Source organism: Sitophilus oryzae, unplaced genomic scaffold (assembly GCF_002938485.1).
Source record: "Sitophilus oryzae breed Bouriz unplaced genomic scaffold, Soryzae_2.0 scaffold_172_pilon_pilon, whole genome shotgun sequence".
NCBI classification, from domain to species: domain Eukaryota; kingdom Metazoa; phylum Arthropoda; class Insecta; order Coleoptera; family Curculionidae; genus Sitophilus; species Sitophilus oryzae.
In genome coordinates, this window is record NW_022146424.1 from 1,115,134 (window position 1) to 1,137,777 (window position 22,644).

At 31.2% G+C, this 22,644-nt stretch overlaps 1 protein-coding gene across 1 annotated transcript in view; it reads left to right on the forward strand.

Annotated features, from left to right (window-relative positions):
- The window catches only part of LOC115881728 (endochitinase A), a 194,971-nt gene that overhangs the window by 71,973 nt on the left and 100,354 nt on the right, over positions 1 to 22,644 (forward strand). The window contains exon 3 of the mRNA XM_030899344.1: positions 13,584 to 13,713. Coding sequence (XP_030755204.1) covers positions 13,584 to 13,713 — 130 coding nt within the window. The remainder of the gene's footprint in view (positions 1 to 13,583; positions 13,714 to 22,644) is intronic.

Consider the following 22,644-nt stretch of genomic DNA (forward strand, 5'->3'; position numbering starts at 1 on the left):
ACATGAAACGTGTGAATACAATCGTTGTTTTTTATTTTTCATTGATAATCAATCAGTCAGACTGCGTCAGCGAAACTGACAAGTGAGAACCCGCCTTTAGTCAGCCGGATGCCGAATATGTCCATGGGTGGCACCAATGAATTTAAAAATTGCGCCCTTGATTACATAACTAAAAGTTTAATTGATATCAAATATAGTAATTTATACACCTTGAAGAAACAATTACGTATTTTCAAATGTAGATAGAACATTGATCTGAGGATAGAACATGAAATTTATGTTCTTATAACTATTTTTTCCATAGCAACTGTTAAAATTGCCTTATATCTATCAAAAATAGTAGATAAAATAGTACTTTAACAGCGAGGACATGTTAAAAACTTTATTTCTTCTCGCACGTTTTTTAATTGTTTTTATTTTTGAAAATTTTTGTATTCCTTTTCATAAATTATTCGGGATTTAAATAGAAGTAGTTTGGATATGGCGTTTGTCGCCTCAGCCTGAATATCTGTTGGTAATTTACTTATTTAGTTTTGAGCCATTTCTGCCTCCAATTCAATCAGCAATCGACACGAAAGAGAATTAAAAAATATCGACTCAAAACTGACAACTAAAGAGACTTATTTATTTGCCAAATTACATAGAAACCAACGCCAACCCATTACAATAATTTTTCTACTCGTAACAAATTCCTTGAAATAATAGTTTTTGAATTTAATTTTAAAACATCATTACGAGTATGATAAAAACCCTGAATATGAGAATGACCTATAACAAGATTTTAAGTAAAGCTGCAGTACAACGAGGCAAGGAAAAACTTTACTTTTTGCTATATTTAAGAGAGCTTCTAAATCTTAAAAGAACTCGAGTGAAAATTAAGTCCGACGCTTTTAGAAGAAATTTAAATAGGCGACTTTAATGGTAATAAGATTCAACTCATTACAATTAATTATAAGAGGCTAAAAGAAAATTATTCAACGAAGAAAGTTCGTCTGAAAGATACAGCTTCTCCCTGCACTTGTAAAAAGAGTACGTCTTTTTAAAATAAAGTGTATAATTATCTTCATTCAAATTTATACAGCCGGAGATATTTTAAATAAAAAAGAATAAGATTTTATTTAGATTTTTTTTGTAAAAATAGCATAGCTTATAGGTAGTAGATGAAGATATGAAGTGTTTTACTTACTGTGTTTAAATTTCCAGTTTTATCATAATAAGAAACAACAAATCTTTTTATTTTAAGAGTCTAAGTCTTTTGATTTGCGAATGTAGAATGTTTAGGAGGGGGGTTACAGATCTATTGTGTGTTCCCCTTTCTTGAGTTATAACGGGTTATAACTCATCATACAGCCTCAGGGCTTTGACAAAAGCCAGTATCTGAGACGGCTCCACAGAGGCCAGTTCTCCATCTTCGACATCAGCCGTACCAAAATGTATTATTAATTGATTTATATTTAACGGTTGTCGTCTCGGCGCACTTACTGATAAGGTGTTCTGGTGTTATCCCATTTTACTCACAGAATCTCCATTCGCTGTTGTTTCTTAGCTTCAATCTTACCTAAATCAAGGAAAATCTTTGATTTTTCTTGGTAGTTATTGGAGTGTTCGCTCCTTTTCTAGCTCGACCGTTTGCTTTTTCATTGCCTTCTATCCCTTGGCGAGCGGGCACCCAGAGTAGGAGCATTTTCTTTGCCTAATTTGTTCAGCTTTTCTAGGCATTCTTTGACCAACTTCGAATTAATGGTTGATCGCTTTTAGTGTTGCTTGACTATCGGATAAGATGGCTATTTCCCGAAAGTTTTAGAAAGATATTACCTTTGAGAGAAATAAATTTGGATTTAAACAGATATTAAAAAAAAGAAAAAAACATATTTTAGAGTTATATAATCTGTATGAAAGGAAAGTTATATTATGACCGAATAAAAAATGTCTGAAGAAAATTGCTCTCAGTAGGCTCATAACAAGAGGCTAGAGCATATATAAAGAAGTTTTATGCTCTGAAAACATAGGAAATAAAAGCGAAATGCGCTGCGTACGTGTAGTATAATTTTTTGTCATGTTTTATATAAAATTAGAACATCAAAAATTAAAATTGGGTTTGTTTTATGACAGAAAATAATTCTAGACGTTAAATCGTTGGCTTTTGTATATTAATGCAGAAAGTAAAAAATGTAGAGTGAAAAGTAATAGAATGAAAAATGTAGTAAAATTTTCTTACACTTGTCATTTGTTATAGTCTAGTAGTCTAGTAAATTTAAACAATACATAATATTGTTTAGATAATTTGAAGTGGTCAGAATTAAAATAAATCAAGTCCAGTTTCTTCTAGGACTTGATCCAGTTCTCTTCTGAACCCCTCATATACCTAAGATAATAAAAAAAAAATATTAGAAAGAACTGCTAATGAAAGTGTAAAACCCGTGAATGCCAAACCAGCAACTATTATAGCCTCATTTTACGCTAAATTCTCTTCCACACTCCCATTACTACCTGAAAACTGCTAATAAATTAACGACGTTTATGCTCAAAAACAATCCTGCAACGAGCTGAACAACATTGGCTTATGCTTTTGCAGTATCGAGAATTTTAAGCAGTCAGCAGCAGCATAGCAATCGCCTAAGTTTGTCCCGAGCTTAATAAATGGCTGCGAAATACAAAAGCTAATGTTTGGAGGTAACTTTACAATAATGATGAAGTAAACGGTGCAACAATAACCTTCAGGTCTGGATGATTAATTAAAGATTATATCTGGTTTTAACCAGGTGTATTATGCGCTGTGCATCACTTAAAACTAATGCAAAATAAAACAAAGTGATCGTATAGGTTTGGTGCATTCTCCACCGGTCCCTTCCATTCCATATCGTTTTCTTCCATACATTTTTTTGATGGAAAGACTGAATCGTATCGGAAACAGCGTTGTCAAGTTCTTACATTTGTACCAGTTCTGTGAGCATTTTGCTGATATACAGTGAGAATCAATACTTAATCTGGTAATAGATTATGTTTTTTTTCCATAGCAACTGTTAAAATTGCCTTATATCTATCAAAAATAGTAGATAAAATAGTACCTTGCGGTTAAAGGTAGATTAAATGATACTTTAACAGCGAGGATAGGTTAAATCTTTATTTCTTCCGGCACGTTTTTTAATTGCTTCCATTTTTAAAAATTTTTGTATCCCTTTTCATAAGTTGTTCGGGATTTAAATGGAAGTAGTTTGGATATGGCGTTTGATTATGGCCTCAGCCTGAATATCTGTTGGTAATTTACTTATTTTGTTTTAAGCCATTTCTGGTTCCAATTCAGTCAGCAATCGACACGAAAGAGAATTAAAAAATATTGACTCAAAACTGACAACTAACAAGAGACAGCTTTATTTATTTCTCACATTACATAGAAACCAACGCCAAACCAGCACAATATTTTTTCTACTCGTAATAAATTCCTTGAAATAATAATTTCTGAATATTTTTTAAAACGTAACTCGCTATGGAAAAAATATTGTTTTATACACGACGATAAAATTGCATTATCGTTTCCCGAAATTAATTCACTGGTGAATTATTCTTTTCGTTCGACAATATAATACCATTTTATCGTCTTGTATAAAAAATAACTAATTATTTGGGAATTAAGAATTATAATTAAATAATTATTTTTGAAAATTAATTATTTTTATATATTCCATAATGTAATGGTATATGATTCACTTTTGTTTGTTTATGTTTTATAATGGTACACGTTTTATTTGAAACCCGTCTCACAGTGAAGTTAAAGCAAAATTAATTAACGAATTTATTGTCAGTTATTCTAATGTATCTTTTGACCCGTAAATGAGGTTTCTGAGACTTGTCATGTAATAGATTAATTTTCCAATTAACATACTGGAAAGTTAGGTCTGGCAGGCAGACTTTGCCACTACTCGCTCTTATTAGTTCGATCAATAGCACCCCTCAATCTTGTGCTAATTAGACAAATAATTTGATTGAAATACTTGACTAAACTCTATCACAAAGCATAGTTTATAATTAAATTAATTTACATTTGATTTTTAAGAGAGCATACATTTTACAAGAAATTTGTCAGTGTCAACTGAAAAACTGACTCATTAATAATTGGTTCATCGACCTGACGAGGAAGCCTCTCTCTCTCTGAACTATTCTATATACAGGGTGGTCCGAACTGTATTCGGGAAACCTCGGCAGCATATTCTGCAGATAAAAATAAGTAAAAAAATCGTCCAACAAAGAATCGTCCTAACAAAAAAAAAGGCCGGAATCATTGAAACAAGAGAAAGAGTGCATCTACCATGTACCTTCTGAATGTGGTGAGTCGTATATTGGAGAGACTAAACGTTCTCTAAATGTAGGACTTAGCGAGCACAAAAACATGTACAACAATATGATAATATAGTTTGATGGCATTTTTCAATATATTTTTTTATTAAGTTTATAAATAAAACAAGACAATATTGATTACCTCCCTTTGTTGTGCTATTGACACGTCATTGAAAAGCAATGGCCAGAAGGGACTTTTTGTTCTATATATGAGCGATACAGGACAAGGGCCATAAAAAATAAAGGGCTTCGAATATATCCCCCTAGGTTTGACCCGAGCGTTTTTTTCACGTTATTGTTTTTTATTTGACCAGGGTTACGAGCACATGTGACATCGATTTTTAAATAAAAATCTTACTCGGAGAGAGCGAAAATATTGTACCTGTAATAATATCAGAACGTCACCGGTTTTTGTAGACGTATCTGTTTAAAAAAATAAAGTGTTTTCGAATTTAGATATTTTAAATAATTTCTTTCCTTGTTCTTTGTATTTTTTTGCTTCCGACGACGGAAAGAGATATACTTTCCGAAACGTTAAGCATTTTTTGTCCATTAGGCAAATTTGTTTGTTAGTAAACAACCACTGACAATTAGTCTTCATAGTCAAAAAATAGCTATTATTGTATTTTGTAGATTTTCTTAAAGTCAGTGGCGAAATACCCATGACTTTCTTGGAAGAATATTTTCTTTATTTATTTTTATATAGATTATTTTAAAATACTGTGGTAGTTGACTAATATAGAGTGTTTCTCTGATTCATACGATAATAAAAAATAATATTTTTTTGAACTAGTTTTTCATATTATATTTTAAATTATCTATTATTTACTCTTGTTAAGATAATCTGAGCATATCTGATAATCTAGAATTTTTATAACCAATATAACTTTACAATTTTAATATAAAAAAAGCAAAATTACATTTGCAGAATCTATTTTTATAAAAGGAATACACTATACTCATGTATTTACTCCATTTTCTTTGTACGTATTTTTTAAAAAAGCTCTTTTGCATATTACTCTGCATTAAATCTGATTTAAAAAACTACATCCAAAATACATAAATACGCTCAGCTACATTCATTTATTACCATTCTTTTTCTCTCTCGCTCTCAGCCAGCGCTAATGCTTTTTAAGATTTATTATGTTTATCTTTAAAATAGGACACCCGAGAGCTTTTCCTCTTTTCATCGTCGCTGCTTTCCATTGTGTTACTTATGCCAGTGATTGATTATGCCCAATTATATAAGTAAAATATGTTAAGTACGTTTGAAACAAAAAGTACCATGAAAATCTCAAACTAATAACCCTATGATAAAAATATTTAAACATACCGGGTTGGCAGTAGAAAATCTTGGGTCGGTATGTGTATTTAAATGACTGTGAGAGAATCGCTATGGCGATCTTTGTAAGTCGAAAAGAGAAAAATGCGAAGTGTTTACTACATAACCATTTATTTACATGCTTCATTTCATGCGCTTGTGAAAATACTTGCTCTTCTCTTTTTGTTCAGTACATCTTCAGTTCAATTTTTTTCAGTTCATCATTACTTAAATGCGGATAGAGACTTTGCTATTCTTCTTCAATTTCTTTGCAATACGCAAAGTAGAGTAATATAACAGAGTATATAGTTATTTTGGCCGTAGATTATCATCCGTAGAAATAAAGAGTTTATTGTTTTTATACTAATTATTACGCTTTCTCTATAGATACAACTGACAATCGCAAGCTGTTGCTAGGATATTCTATTAATTTTAATTGTATCTTTAGACATTGCAAATTATCGTAATTTTTTTAGTATAGAGTGTAATCGGAGCTGCTAATTATTTTAACTAATTTCGCGGTTTTGAATGAGGCTTAATTGCTATTATAGTGTGAATCACCCCTTACTTATAAAAACAGTTACAGTGTAAAATCCAATACAGTGACTTTAATAATAAATTTATAATTTAATATACTTTTTTTATACCTGACAGCCACACACCAGGATATTTCTATTTTCTTTACCTCCAAATTGACCGATTTTATCAAAAGAACAAACAAAAAAGAGAAAAAAGAACACAAACATATACGAAAGGGGATTTCCTCTAAGGGTCGTTTTATTTTTGACTTTAATATGAAAGTGTAGCCGTTAAAAAAGTCCCGGGGGTATATCAAATTCCCCTTTGCCTTTTCTAAACTCTTTTATCGGATTTCCGCAAACTGAAGTCTTTCAGAACATTTATTTTCTCAGTCTTGAACAGACGAAAAACATTCTTAATGATGTCCTTAGAAGTTTTTGTCTTGTATAAATGTAGAACTCTTTGCTCTTATGTCTTATTTACCATATATTTTATATGTGCACTCAGATGCAAAACACGCAACGGAAAAATTTTTGGTCAAGTTTAAAATATATTGTAGTAAAATAGAGTTAAAAATAAAAAAATGTAACACTTCAAACTTCAACGAAAAAATTTCCGTTGCGTTTTTCGAGTGTATATGAAAATATTAATAATTTCCCTAATAAAAGAAATCCAATAAACGTCAAAACATCCAAAAGATAGGTCCCATATGCAATTACAGTATGATTAATTGACGAACAAAGCTTTCCACTCAATTTGGCGGTGGTTTTCACTACAGTTTTCATTTTGGTACGTTATTATCGAAATGCATCAGGCGTAAAACACGACGGAAATACGTACAACTATGAATTATTACAAATAAATTCATATTCGTTGCATCGATCGCATGGATAATAGCCTATATTGTGTATTGTTGACATTTACATTTCTTTGATGTTACTGTTTGGGTTTGTAATTGTTATTTACATATGTCAATTACTTTGATAATTAACTATCTGTTGCAAAAATAGCATAGCCAAACTAAACCTAAATAATTTGTGAGTAGTGTATGAAGATAGGGTAAAAAACAACTCTTCGATTAATCTTGTATAATAAGTCAAATACTAAAATTTATAATAAACTGAGTTTACAAATTAAAGTTTATGTGTACTAAAAAAAATCAAGGAATTAGAGGTAATAATAAAAAATATAACATTTTAAACTTGTCCAAAAAGTTTTCCGTTGCATTTTTTGCATGTTAGTGTATTATGTTTTTATTATCATAACTTTGGTGGTTATGATTAGCATTTTCTTCATCTTTATGATATAATTCAATAAAAAACAAAAACACAAACCTAACCGGGCTAGTTACCTTTGCATATTATGCTCAAATTTTTAGTAAATTTTAAATAGAAATTAATTTTAAAATAATACATTTTCCATTATAATACTAGGTACAAAAGGACGCAATTAACATTCAACAAAAAAACCCATCCGAATAAATTTTCCTACTGAACGGCACGACGCCATTACATTTTTATCTAACCGAGATAATAAATTAAGTTTATCTCGGGTATGGACAAAAGGGCACTTCACTAGGAACACTTTTAATTATTTTAACGAGCAAGACCGAACGGAAAATGTAAAATTAAGGGAATTTAATTATTCAAAACGCGGATAAAACCTGCACAAGTTTTTGGATCGCGCTGTCCAATTCAACTAGACTATACTCAATTATTTCAATTTGGAATTTATGTACTTTGCCCGAGTATATGCTAATAGCTCATATTTGAGTTGGGATATAATTTCGACCAACTTCGCAGCACTAACTTTTCGTTAGAAAGTTTCAGGTGTATTTAGCTGCCTTTGTGTTAATGATTTTAATTTATTTGCTTGCTAATACGCATCCTCCAGGCAAATTGTAATACTAAACCATGGAAACAAGGTAGATATCTTAAAAAGAACTACTTTAATAACTTACGGTAACATAGAAATTAAACAGAAACAATATTTAATGGGTGTAGTAAGGACAAACGATTATAGAACACGACAACGTCTATAATCGATATTTATGTGTCAACAATGTCAAATGAAGATATATTGCGTCATTAATAATATTAGAATATATACATAAATTATTCAGAGTGTTTAACATAATGTTACTACGCATAAAATACATGTCATTATAATTTGTTTATGTCAAAACATTTATAAATACACAATAATTAAATATTTGAACATGTTTATATACTACTGAGGTAGTCTTAAATAATTGCAAAGGTAAAATAATATAAAAATACAACTATCTACTAGTTAAAACTAATTAACTAAAAAAAAATTAAAAAGAAGTAGATATTTATTAAAAACTAATTATGTAGAAAGTAGTCATTTTATGTTAGCCTGTAAATTTTATTTTTTTAAGAATGTAATTTATAAATTGTGTAGTGCTAAAAATAAATTACAACAATTAGGTAATGTGCAACTATCAGGTAATGCAACTATTAGGTGAGATTTCATGTAAAGATTGTAATCATAAATATATTGGCCAAACTAGAAGATCAATGTTAACTAAATTTAAAGAACATATGTTTTAGATAAGATATGGTAGACCGGATAAATTAAACAAGTCTCAAGTTACAGGTCATTAGATACATATGAGAGTCAAAATTAATAAATGTAAAGATTATATGAATATGATATAATGGTCCAATTTCTTCTAGTTCTTTGTTCCTACTGGGCTAGAAAAGGAGCGAACACTCCACGAACTGGACCGTTCTGCTTCCCAAAGTGAAAACCAACTTAAAGAGTAATTCAAGAACCTGGAAGACTCCATCCATTACCTGGAATGGGATTCCTCCAACGGTCTAAGACACTCGAAGAAATTTCTCAGGACTTACAACCAAGAAGAATCAAAGATTTTCCTTGACTTAAGTAAGAACAATCTTCGGATTGGCAAGGGGTTTTTAACAGGATACTGTCTCCCCAATGAACATCTCAGTAGATTCTGTGGGGAAAATGGGAAGACACCAGAACGCCTCATCACTGAGTGCCCGAGACGACAACCGTCCATTCCTGCCATAAATTTTAGTACGACTGATACTGGAGATTGAGAACTAAACTCTGTAAAACCGTCTCAGACTACTAGCTTTAGTCAAAGCTCTGAAGTTGTATGATGAATTATAACTCAAGAAAGGGGGACACAATATAACTTATAACTTATATAAATATCTATTCTTTCAAAATATTGCTTTTTATTTATAATGTAATATTTTAAATAAGCTATATTTATCAATTTGAGAAAGTTTGATATAGTCTAAGTGGAAAATCTGCCTTGATTTAAATAGGAAAATCGGAAAAGCAATTTTCTATCGGTTATACAAGCGAGTCACCCTTAGAATACCCAAGGGATTAGCTGAGGTGATGAGAAATATCGAGTTATATGCCGGTTACCAGGGGGTTACAGCCAGCCAGGTAGGTAATTATTTTTTAAATTAATTATTGACGAAGCTGTCACGTTGTGGCCATGGCAAGTTATTAAAGTTAGTGGCCGGTAAAATATGGCGGATGTTGATTATCGGCATGAAAATGTCGTTAAACTATTACGTGACCGCACTGCGTTACAATGAAAACAGCTATTATCGAAAAAGGTTTTGGTTGCGTTCAGTTCAGGAACACTGAAAGTTAATTTAATTAGAGACATTCAATAAAACTAAATAAAAATTCCACAAACCTATTCGAATACCGTTTTGTTTTTTTATTATTTTAACACTTTGTGATTCAAAATATACTTTTTTTAACGTTTTTTGAATGTGGTAGATAATGATTCAGTACCCAAAAAATTCCTATATGAGTATTTTGCCACTGCAAGAAAATCTACAAAATAAAATAGTTATTTTTTGTAAACACACACTGCGTTAATCCAAACGGAAACTACTTGTCACAAGTTAGTAGGTCACAAGTTAGGTTTACAGATATACAAATTTGCCTAACGAACAAAAAAAATGCTTAACGTTTCAGAAAGTTTATTTCTTTCCGTCGCCGGAAGCAAAAAAAAATACAAAGAATAAAGAAAAAAATATTTAAAATATTTAAATTCAACCATTCGAGAACATTTTAGTTTTTTAAAACAGATACGTCTACAAAATCGTTGACGTTCTGTTAAAATGACATGATATCAAGTTAAACTTCAAAATTAGCAATTACTACCTGATAACAATTACTTAGTAAGGTAAAACCAAAAAGACCCAAACTTTCTGTATGATTATTTTTAATTTTTACGTATGCCATGTTTATTTATGTTATGTTCTTTAAAATCAAAGAAGCGATTGCCATACATTACTAACATCTACAGATGCATGAGCAATACATTTATTTTTATTAAATTGTATTAAAAAAACCTCTTTTATTTTTGTTTTAGAGGCTACCGCTTCTTTCATTATACTTTTGGCGTTATTAAAATTTATTCTGTGCCCTGTGTCCTATGAATGCTGACAAATCTTAGATTTGTGAAAATATCCCTTTCTTAAATAATCTTTATGTTCTTTAATTTGAACATTTAGGGGTCTTGATATTGTATATCCGCCATATAGGTATAGCCATTTGTTAATCATTCAGTATTAAAACTAAAAAAATAGGATTCCTTTTCTTCTTTAATTATTTTAACTGACACGAGGAATGTTTTAATGCAGATAAATTTATTAAAGGGCTAAACAAAGAATAATTAATCCTAGAAATATACGGAAATGCACGTTTGTTACTGAAGTTCGAGATATTAAAATTGTTTCCTTAGTTTGGAAACAAAATAAATTTACTCCCAGGTTGTGCAATGCATCTAGCTGCTCGAATTTATATTCAGACAGATCATAGATTTATATTACTGAGAAACTGTTATTAGACATAGTATTATTACAGGGTGACATAAATTTATTTTCATACTAAACCTGGCAATAGAACGTGACTGACATGTGTGTATAGACCTTTACATATTATCTTATACCATACGATCGAAAAAAAAAATGGCGTCTTAGACGGCTGGGGAATGTTGCACGCCGTCTTTGACGCCGTTTTTTTTTCGATCATATGATATACTATCCTTTATTTTAACGTGGGCATCATCATCTTAAAAATCATCATATTAAAAACTTGAATTCCCAAAAAGAAAATTTTATATAAAGCTTTTTCGGACGAGGATACGTATAAAAAATAAACAAAAAATAAAAAAGTAACAAAGCTACTTTTACTTCTACCGTTTATCTCCGGGCTTAAAAACTTTTGTTTATCATTTTCATATTTTTTCTAGATTAAAATTTGAAAGAGAGTGGGCGTGATAAAATGCTTAGGGCATTTTTTTTATTAAAACACAATCTCTGTTGGGATTTAAAACGGTTATATAGGTTTTTTTTAACAAATATATTCCATTAAGGTCTTTATACATTTAAACGATTTTGGTTTCATTTTAAAACGAAGGAATAAAATAGTTATTTGTGTACCAAGGCCGTAAAGTTGATCTTTTTTGACTGAATCTGAAATTTGCAAGCCTTCTTATCGCACCTCTACACCCTAAAATCAATCCGTTTTCCAAAAATTAGCTTCTTACGTCAAGCGCTTTAAGCAGGATCGTGATTAATCAATGACCAGATTTTTCAAAACACCCTGTATACATTTTTAAAAATCTTAAAATATGTAAAAAAACAAAATATACGTGTTTAAGCGTTTTTTCGGAAACTTTGAGGGGTGCTTTCACCCCCTTGGAACTGAAATTTCGAAAAATCCCTTTTTATCGAACCTCTACACCCTAGAATCAACCTGTATGTCAAAATTGAGCTTCTTACGTTAAGTGGTTTGAGCAGGATCGTGATTAATCAGTGAATCAGTCACTTAAGGATTTTATATATTAGTATAAATATAGCATATTCAGTAAACAATACAAGCCCTTGTGAAACGATCTGTTACAAATAAAAAACAAACAATTGTAAAGCCGAATAATCAGAACGTACAGCATAATTAAGGACAATGCATTGAATCAATATCCGGTGCCACGTCAAGATTGACAATGTCAAATGGAGATGTATTAGATCAGACCACAGAGCGCACGGCCCTGAAGCCAGAATGCGTAATGAGCCAGATACTAAAGGCCGGTAATCCCGAGACGTGCTGGAACAGATAGAGCCACTAGATAGAGGTACGTGTTGGAGACTGAAAGGAGGAGCCTCATTTGAACGGGCCTAATGAAATATGTACGGAAATTAGGATAGAGATGGCGGAATACAAATCGAGCTGGGTAATTTAGAGTCTGCTTATCGCTGCAACAACACGGAGTCTTCTCTAGACAAGTGTATAAATGTTTGTGTGTGTGTTTACGAAGAAAAACATGATGAAGTACATTTTCCTTAAGCGTGTTGCTTGTTTTCGTTTACTGCGTTACATTTCTTAACTTGATATTTTAAAACATGGAAGGTTTAGTAACAACTATTTATCATCATCAGTTATGAAAAATTAAGCTTTGTATACATTGAAATGTAATTTTTTTGCTAGATAATGAAGTATTTTAAATTAGGAATATTAAAAACACTAATTATTGTAGGAAAGAGTAAATTAGTATTAAATTTACGACACAACCTGAGTGGTTCTGATAGACATTTTTTTGGAGCTTTATGATAGGCTTATAAAGATTTTAAATACAATTTTGACAATAACATATATGTTACAATTTACCAATTAAATTCTGAAGTATGGTATTTCCATTTCTCCATCGGTACCAATCAATGGTACCAATGCATCGCTCCCTCTAAAAAGACTCCAATTTAATTCAGTGTAATTTACAGTTGAGGTTTGGAACAACAGAAAAATAAAACACTAATTCATTACAATACACCAAAACACTTTCCTTTTGCACTGAACTCACGTTTCGCTAGCCATGATAGCAAAAAATCGCTAGCCATCATCAGCAGATGATTAAAACTAAACTAATATCTACAAATTTAGCGTTTATATAGAGGCTCAGTTGGCACTGGCTCGGCTGAGTTAAAACCAACCGAACGTAACTATGACCGAACCTAGAACAAAAGAAACAAAGAACTACTAAGTGTACTCGTAGTAGTTCTTTGTTCGTAGAATCCTACTAATATTACTAATGTAGAACTACTACTCATATACTTATTCAAGTGTTTTATTCCCTGGGTGAAGACGAATCATGTTTAAAACTAAAATTTTGGTTTTCAATTTTTAACAAAATTTACCTTTTTAGAATTTTTAAAATTTCAGCAATACAATAAATACACTTGCGGTAAATTATAACGTATTATTTCCCCATCAGACACAAACAATACCATTTGATATAATATAATTGTCGTCTGGTTCACCGACAGGAAATAACTATTGTCGACCGATTAATAACTCATTCGCTCCTCATCAGTCTATCGATTTTCAGGTGAACATCAGCAATACCTGGATGCTTCCGGAAGAGGGGTTTCCCGTGTTCTACCGCTACTTCCGGGATCGTATTTCTTGGTACGAGGCCGACGCCGTCTGTCAATTCCACCACGCCAATTTGGTGACCGGTAAGTGGGAGAGATTAGTTGCGACGTTGCCAAACTGGGCCTAAAATATTATTTATCATAACTCTAGAATCTATGATTAACACTTATTTAAAGACGATCAGTAAGTTCATAGTTTTGTACTGTTAATTTTAAGTTATTTTGTTAATTGAACTATTTTTTATTTAACGTTTTAAAAGAGTATTATATTAACTATTAGCACATTGTGTGGAAATTATTTACCCCTTCCTTTACAAGTAAGAATTATTGTACTGAACTACAAGCAAGATTATATATACAGGGTGGTCCGAACTGTATTCCGGAAACTTCAGCAGCATATTCTGCAGACAAAAATAAGTAAAAAAGTTCTTATAAATGTATGTCCTAAAATGCTTAGTTTCGGAGATACAGGGTGTAGAAGTTTCATTTCTATTTCGATTTTTTTCAAATAATTTGTGAAGTAACGTCAATATTTGGATGAAATTTGGTCTCTGGGAGTTTTTTGATATGAGAAATTCGATTTTGATGTCAATGTGACACCTACTTGGAGAGGGCGCCACCTACATATTTTTAACTGGTTTGAAGAGTAATAACTTTTCGTCCTTACCTGTATGGACTACTAAGTTAGTATAAAGCTACTAAGTAAAAAATAGACATTTACGACGTTTTTAACGTAAAAAAGATCTCTTAATAAAAATCGCTACGAGTAATAGTTGTCGAGATATTTGAAATCGAAATTATCAATGCCTGTCATCATTGACATCAATTATAAACATGTTGACTAAATAGTTAACAGACGGAAATCATAAATTTGAAATGTTTTTGTGCCAAATCATTATCAATCATCATTTTTTCGAAGAAAATTTTATGATTAATTTAAAGAAATAAAAATTTCCCAAATTTATCATTTTAGTCAAATAACTATCTACTCAACTTATGTTTATTTTTTGTCAATAATGACATGTATTGACTATTCCCATTGTAAAGATCTCGAGAAGGCTTGCTCGTAACGATTTTTACCAAGAGACATTTTTGACGTAAAAAAATATGAAAATGTATATTTTTTTACTGGGCAGTTCTATACAGACAAAAAGTTATTACTCTTCAAAACAGTTAAAACACATGTAGGTGGCGCCCTCTACAAATAGCAGTCATTATGACATCAAAATCAAATTCCTTATGGCAAAAAACTATATCAGACACCAATTTTCATCTAAATATTGACGTTATTTCAGAAATTATTTGGAAAAAATCGAAATAAAAATGAAACTTCTACACCCTGTATCTCCGAATCTAAGCATTTTAGGACATACACTTATAAGAAGTTTTTTACTTCTTTTTATCTGCAGAATATGTTGCCGAAGTTTCCGGAATACAGTTCGGACCACCCTGTATATACGTAGTATACGAGGTGATTCACGGCGATGCGATGGTACGTTAGATGTTTGTGGAGAACCGGTGATTTTTACATATCTAAAATATTTTCAGGGTTGTAATGTCGCTGCATGAATTGAGAAGTGGTAACCTCAAAAAACCTCATAGACGTATTTCTGGGGTTGAAATATACAACGCCTAAAAATATTTGCACTTATTTAAGATTCACGACTCATCTTGTATAAATCTACCTCATCCAATCAAGAGATAGAAAGTGTAGAGACAGCAGGTACCTCTAGGACGTCTAATTCCGTTAGAAAATTTGCACGAGGGTATTATTTAAGTACGAGAAACGTACTGAGCCTGTCTAATAAGATTACGCGTTCCTACTAGCGCGCATAAATATATTCAGCACGAGTTAGTTCTCTCTGCAAGAAATTCACGGTGTAGAGTTCTAGTTAATCGTGTTAAAGGAATTTGCGATGCCTCGAATAACTTATTTTGATATTAACTCAGCCAAGAATAAAAAGAAGTGAATATTTAAAAAATAGTAATTTTTTATACAAGACGATAAAATGGTATTTTATCGTCGACCGGAAAGAATAATTGAATTAATTTCGGAAGACGTTAATGCAATTTTATCGTCGTGTATAAAACAATATTTTTTTCCATAGGGAGTTACGTTTTAAAAATATTCAGAAATTATTATTTCCAGGAATTTATTACGAGTAGAAAAAATATTGTGCTGGGTTGGCGTTAGTTTCTATGTAATTTGACAAACAAATACAGCTGTCTCTTTAGTTGTCAGTTTTGAGTCAATATTTTTTAATTCTCCTTCGTGTCGATTGCTGATTGAATTGGAGCCAGAAATGGCTCAAAACGAAATAAGTAAATTACCAACAGATATTCAGGCTGAGGCTACAAACGCCATATCCAAACTACTTCCATTTCAATCCCAAATAACTTATGAAAAGGAATATAAAAATGTTCAAAAAGGGAAGCAATTAAAAAACCTGCAAGATGAAATAAAGTTTTTAACCTATGCTCGCTGTTAAAGTATCATTTAATCTACCTTTGAGGTTAAAGTATTATTTTATCTACTATTTTTGATAGATATAAGGCAATTTTAACGGTTGCTATGGTAAAAAATCGAAATGACGCGAAACAGAGTGCCATCGAAAAATTCAATTAAAAATCTCGCATTTTTGAAGTTTGCGATGCTTTGGTTGATTTGGAAATACCCTCGCTATCCTAAAAGAAAAACCCATTAAATGGGTCCGATGTGGACGATGACTTAGATCGTTTTCAGTCATCTTTGATGTCGATACGACTGGCCAATCGATGGCCTCGTTCTGCAGACCCTTTTGCTGTTTAATCGACTCAACTAATCGGAAATCTGTTTTATATCTCAAGCTTTTTGATGTCGAAAATTAGAGATTCCTTATATTTATTGGTTCTTTTATAGTTGTATATTGAAGGCTATTAAATCCAAAATTAAAATCGATTATAAAATATTTCCGATTTTTCCGAATATCTTCGGGAGTGTTCGCATATTTTTAATTTGTTAAACGACATTAAATTCGTCATCAAATTTCTCAATTTTGCCATAATTTGACCTCTTGTATATTAGATAATATATTCTATTTTTAAATGTATCCAGTACATACCGTTTTTTCTTTAGGAGTGTAGATGGTAAAAAAACAACTATTTTATTTTGTAGATTTTCTTACAGTTGCGAAATACCCATAGGACTTTTTTTGAGAACTAAAAATTTATTAACCAAAAAAATTTTAATACCCTTAATGAAAAACCGAAAGAATTTCTGTAGGGATTTAAATTTTAATAAATTCATAGCCCTTCGACATTAATAAAACTAATTTATATTTAATCCCAACAATTTTTTACGCAAAATACGAATCTGGAAATCAAAACGAAGCGAAAGAAAATTAAATAACTCGCTCCGAGGGCCTAATTTATCAAAAAAAAAAAGTTTGTATTTATTTTTGGCCAAAAATTAAACTTAATTTTCATTTCGAGGCCGGGTAAAGTGGGCTCGGGCATTTTAAAAACCTATAAAGCGGGAAATTTTTCTCTTTAGCGTGTCATTTCCTGCCCTTTACCTAGTTAAACTTTATAATTGGAAGTAAAAGTTAAGCTAAACGGCCAATGACTGGCTTTTTTATGGTCGCATTATGTAAATTCCTTTGGACATAGTATTTAACTTTTTGTATCACTTTTCCTTTTGGTATACTATGAAAGAGCCATTAAGGCTTTATTCCATTGTAAAACCAGGTTAACCAAAATTTAAAAAAATATATTTTTTTTTGTTTAGCTAAAAATATAGTTCTAGTGCAAGAAATAACCAAAAATTCTAAATTTTATTGAAAAAAAATATTTTCAATTTTATTTCATGTCTATTAATTTTTCGGTGAAAAAGCAGTGTTGCCTGTCGCTATTTCACCAACGGATGATAAAAGCAGAGTAAGTAAACCGACGAGTAGCGACAGTCCCGATTTCAACTTTTTTTGCGGCTGCGCGAAATAAGTACGCTATCTGTCATATGAAGAAGCGAAGTTGCCACTGTTGCCATTTATCAAATATCTCTACATACTTTATTTCAAGTATGCCTCACGCAACGAATCATTTTTTTAATTATTTGTTAGCTGTAAGACATTTTATACATTCAAATTTAGAAATAAGGATAAAACAAACAAAAAAAATTGGCGCCGGGAGGCACGTATAGCCGCCCATACTAATATATGGTAATATCTCGAAAACTGCGACTTTTACTGATTTTGATGTTATTACAAATTTTGTTGCAAATATTATTCCTAATCTTAATTTGAAAACCGCGTTTTGCTAGCTACTGTAATTTTGGACTTACGATTTTTTAAAAATTTTAACCCCCTCCCAAATATTTTTTATATTTTTAAATGAATACAAGTGTTTTCTAAAATTTCTTTTATTTTACAAACTTTATGGAAATATATATTTTTATTTTATTCCAAAAATATTACTGGCAAAATTTATTATTTTCATACTTCAAATAAAGTTTTTTGTGTGCTTCAATCAAAGTTTTAAATAAAAGCAACACAAAATCAACATTTAGTTTACATTTTTTTTCAATTTTAAATCGGAATATTTGACCAGAAACCATTTAAAATATAGATTTTCATAAAAGGCAAATCCTTTTTTCCTCTCTCATTTTTATATTATTCTGCAGCCGGCTGGGAGCTGTAAAAAACAAGCGTTTTAAAATTCATAAATATGTAAATTTTACTGCCATAGACCTTTTTTAATAAAATATAGTTCCACAAATTTAAACAATATAAAAAGAGCTTTTTTATTTACGAGCCATCAAGACAAGTTAATTTATATTGAAATATTTTGTATGAATATATATATATATATATATATATATATATATTTGGATTTAAATGAAAAAACATGCATATACAAATATTTATTTAATTTATTTAAAAAATATATAGGCAATTAATTTATGACGTGTTTTAGTTTGAGATTTTCATTTTTATAGGGATGCCCGGAGATTTTTACCTCGGAATTCAAAATGGTAAAAGAAATAGGGGTTGCCACTTAAAATTTTAGGGGTAGGTGCCCTGGGGGTTAAAGGGTTGAAAGTAACACCACAACAAATGCCTCAAAAATTGTCCTTCTTGATATGTAAATTGACGTATTTCGCCTAATTTTCATACTATTATCGGTAGAGGTAATATTAAATACTGTTCGTTTTCAAATTGTCACCCTGTATACAAGCTCAGTAGTTTTCAGGGCTCAGCTCTGGTATACAGGGTGTCCCAGAAATGAGTGCAGATATTTTAAGGGGTGGTAGATCTGGTCAAAATAGACATATTTTCTCTTTACCATTTTTAAAATAAATTGAAAATAACCGAGTTATTTAACTTTGAAATTTAAAAAAAATAATCGCAACATTTTGAGAACCGCCGGCAGATATCGCCAACTACATCCAATTATCCGGATCAAGCCCGGATTTCAGTTAATTCGACGCACTGTGTTGCCATATGGACAAGAAAGTATATGTTTAAAAGTAATTCATAAAATCACAACACCTGAGGAATTTGCAGAGATGTATTAGATTCTTAAGATTGTGATATTATTACATAAAATAAATTAAAAGTTAAATGTTTAAAAGTTAAATTAAAAAACTTACCCAACATTAAAAAAGATACTTATGACTGATACACACTACTACTCTTTTTCGATACACACTTAACTAAAATACACTTTACTGTGCTGCTTTACTTGTAAATGCTATTATAATAACTGCTAAAATAACAGTCCCCATTTTTAACACATTATTTTCATATAGGCTTCATCACAATTTGAACCACTGATTTACAAAACACCTTGAAAAGCACACATTACTTTGAATACTACCTTTCTGAATGAATAAATGTTCAGAATTATTGTCTCTTACCGCCACTTTACGAACTACTTTCAATCTAAGAAAATACATACATGTTTCACTCAACAATTTTAAATACGTATTTTGTTTTTTCGCTATTTTTTCGATGTATTTCGACAAATCCATCGACAGCACAACCGTCGGCCAAGAGAGCCGCGCATCACTGCCAACAGTGCCAACGTACTAACTGCTCCTTTGTCGCGCCGCCGTGTCGAGCTTGCGTTATGCGAGGTTGCCGAGTTTCAACAATTTCAAATTCAAGACACTCGAAGCAACCAAATTTTTATTAAATTTTAAAAATAAAACAGAAAAACATGAAAGGAAACAAACAAAACACAAATTAAATGATTATTGATAAGGTCACAAAAAAGAAATTTCTAAAATGTTTATCGTAATTCAGAATTCAATATATCGAAAACAGACCGACAAATAATCAATTCATTTTTGTTTTGTCTGTTTCATTTTTAAAATGTAATACGAATTTGATTGCTTCGAATATCTTGAATTTGAAATTATTGTAACTACGGCAACGTTGCTTAACATCGTCGTCTGACGCAAGCCCCCCACGACGGCGCGGCGCCTCAAAGGACCAGTTCACCGGAGCACTCTTGGCCGACGTGCGACGGTTGGACTGTCAATGAATTGTCGAAATACATCGAAAAAATAGCGAAAAAACAAAATACGTATTTAAAATTTGTTGAGTGAAACATGAATTTTCTTAGATTGAAAGTAGTTCGTGAGTGAAATAATCGAAAATGACAATAAGAGACAGTAATTCTCAACATTTATTCATTCAGAAAGGTATTCGAAGTAATGTGCGCATGATGTGCGCTTTTCAAGGTGTTTTGTAAATCAGCGGTTCAAATAAAACAGAGAAGAAGAAAAGTAACGTAACAAGTTATTTTGCAGCGCAACAAAGATTTTCGTAAACGTCATAAACGTAATGTTTTAGGTAATTTTCAGTGGTTTTTGGTTCAGTTTTCATTGAAAGGGTAAGTACTAAAAATAATTAATGTGTTTTTTTTTCTATAATTATTAATAATGAGCACTGATAAAAGATTAAATTTAACATTCCTAATTTTTTGAGCAGAAATTTGTCTATGAATTTATAAATGTAGAACTATGTAGAATGTGGATAACATAGGAAGTTGCAACACTGCAAGGTGTAGATACACCGTAGGGAAATCTCAGGTGAATAAACGAGTGGCACTAAAAAGTTTTTTCAAATTTCCCGGAAAATGTCAATTAAATTTTTAAATTTTCAACATTTTTTTTCGCAAAAAAACCTCATAGGCGTGTTTCTGGGGTTGAATTATATAAAAAAGTTAAAATATTTGCACTTATTTCTGGGTCACCCTGTATAAGTTCAGTAGTTTGGATTGGATTAATTCACACTTGATAACGGTCAGTGATACTTCTGATCGCAACGTTGTTGTGCAAACAAAATGAATAAAGGCAATGGCCCAAAATTCTTTTAGTTTCAATACCGAATCATTGTCTACCACATTCAAACCAAACCAACGAGATTTGTTTATGAACCCAGCTTTTAAAGAAAAGTTAATTTATATTGATGTATATATTTACAGTCTCGTATTTGTTGGAAAACTTCGACAAATAGCGATGCAACGAAATAAATACGTGTTTAAAACGGAGTTAACTCTGTGTAGCGATTCTTGCGCAACTCTGCCCGGAGTATAAAAGATTTATATGGCCGTAAAAACGTTGAAAAAGAACCATTATGGATGGTCTTTAGAGCCGTTGCCATGTTTTATGGCGGGTGTTCCTTATAGCGATCAATTCGAATAGAAAATAGGAGCCGGAGGAATTTATTATTTCCACCATTGTCTGGAAACGATGACGGTGGTGGAAATAAAAGTGAAATTGGGCGAGAGAAAAATAATTTGGAATTAGTGCATTTTTTTTCTTTATTCTGAGAATCAGGTCGTTAATATAACTTATATCTGTATGTTGCAGAAAAAAATAATGTTCTTCATTTGAAACTATATAAAACCGTATACAGGGCGCTACAGATTCGAGGTACAAGCATTGGTATCTCGGTAACCGTAATAGATATGAACATGGTTAAATTAGGGCAAAGTTGCCCGCTTTGGAATGTTCACCAAGATGCCATCAAAAAAGTTTTAAAAATTTCAAGGATTGCTGAGTTTTTTGGAAAAAACGGATTTTTTTGAAAATCGATTTTTTTTCTACCGTTACTTTTTAGAAAATCAAAATATAAATATATATCTGATAGTATTTTTAGATTTTCAAATTAGCTGATAATTTGTGAGATACAGAGACCAACTTAATTTTTATAAATACGGACCTGTATTTTTATTTCAGGTTTTGAAAGAACTCGGTCTCTTGAGTACAATAATATGACACACTTACTATTTTTTTTTGTTTCAGACCTTTTGAGTACAATTTATTTAAACTAATTTCAAGTTCGGCTCTGTTTTTCTATCTATATCTAAAAATACTATCTGATAGCTCTAATAAAGTGGCTGTGAGAATGTGCTATTAGTTTTTTGATTTTCTAAAAAGTAACAACAGGAAAAAATAAAATTGATTTTCAAAAAAAAATCGTTTTTTCCAAAAAAACTCAACAATCCAAATTATACCAAATTTCTCTTAAATCGGACGACTTTTTGATTTGATTCATTGATGATGGGGTTTCGTAGTGCACGAAACGTTGTCAAAATATCATGAAAAGATGGGGCTCGAAGAGAGCCCATCTATGAGATCGTTACCACTTTTCCTCTCGCGAGCTCGTGTGTGACGGCTTTCAATTTTTACTCCCATGGCGCGTAAAGAAGTTTCAAATAAAAAAAACGATTTTTCAAAGTTAGTAACCAACTTATCTAAATAATCCGTTTCAATAACCGGATTGATAAATTACAAGAGAAATTTACTAGCGACTTCGAGTTCTAAATTACTCAACTCTTCTTGGCAGACAATGAGAACTGAATTTAAATTTTCCGCTAATTGAATTTATTGTTTCGGTTAGGGATGTTGAAAAATATCGATTTATCAAAATATCGATATTCAAAGATTTTTCTGAGATTTTTTTTTGTTTTAACTGAAACAAAATGAAAACTATTTGTTGACAACGTCAGGCATATTACAGACACCTA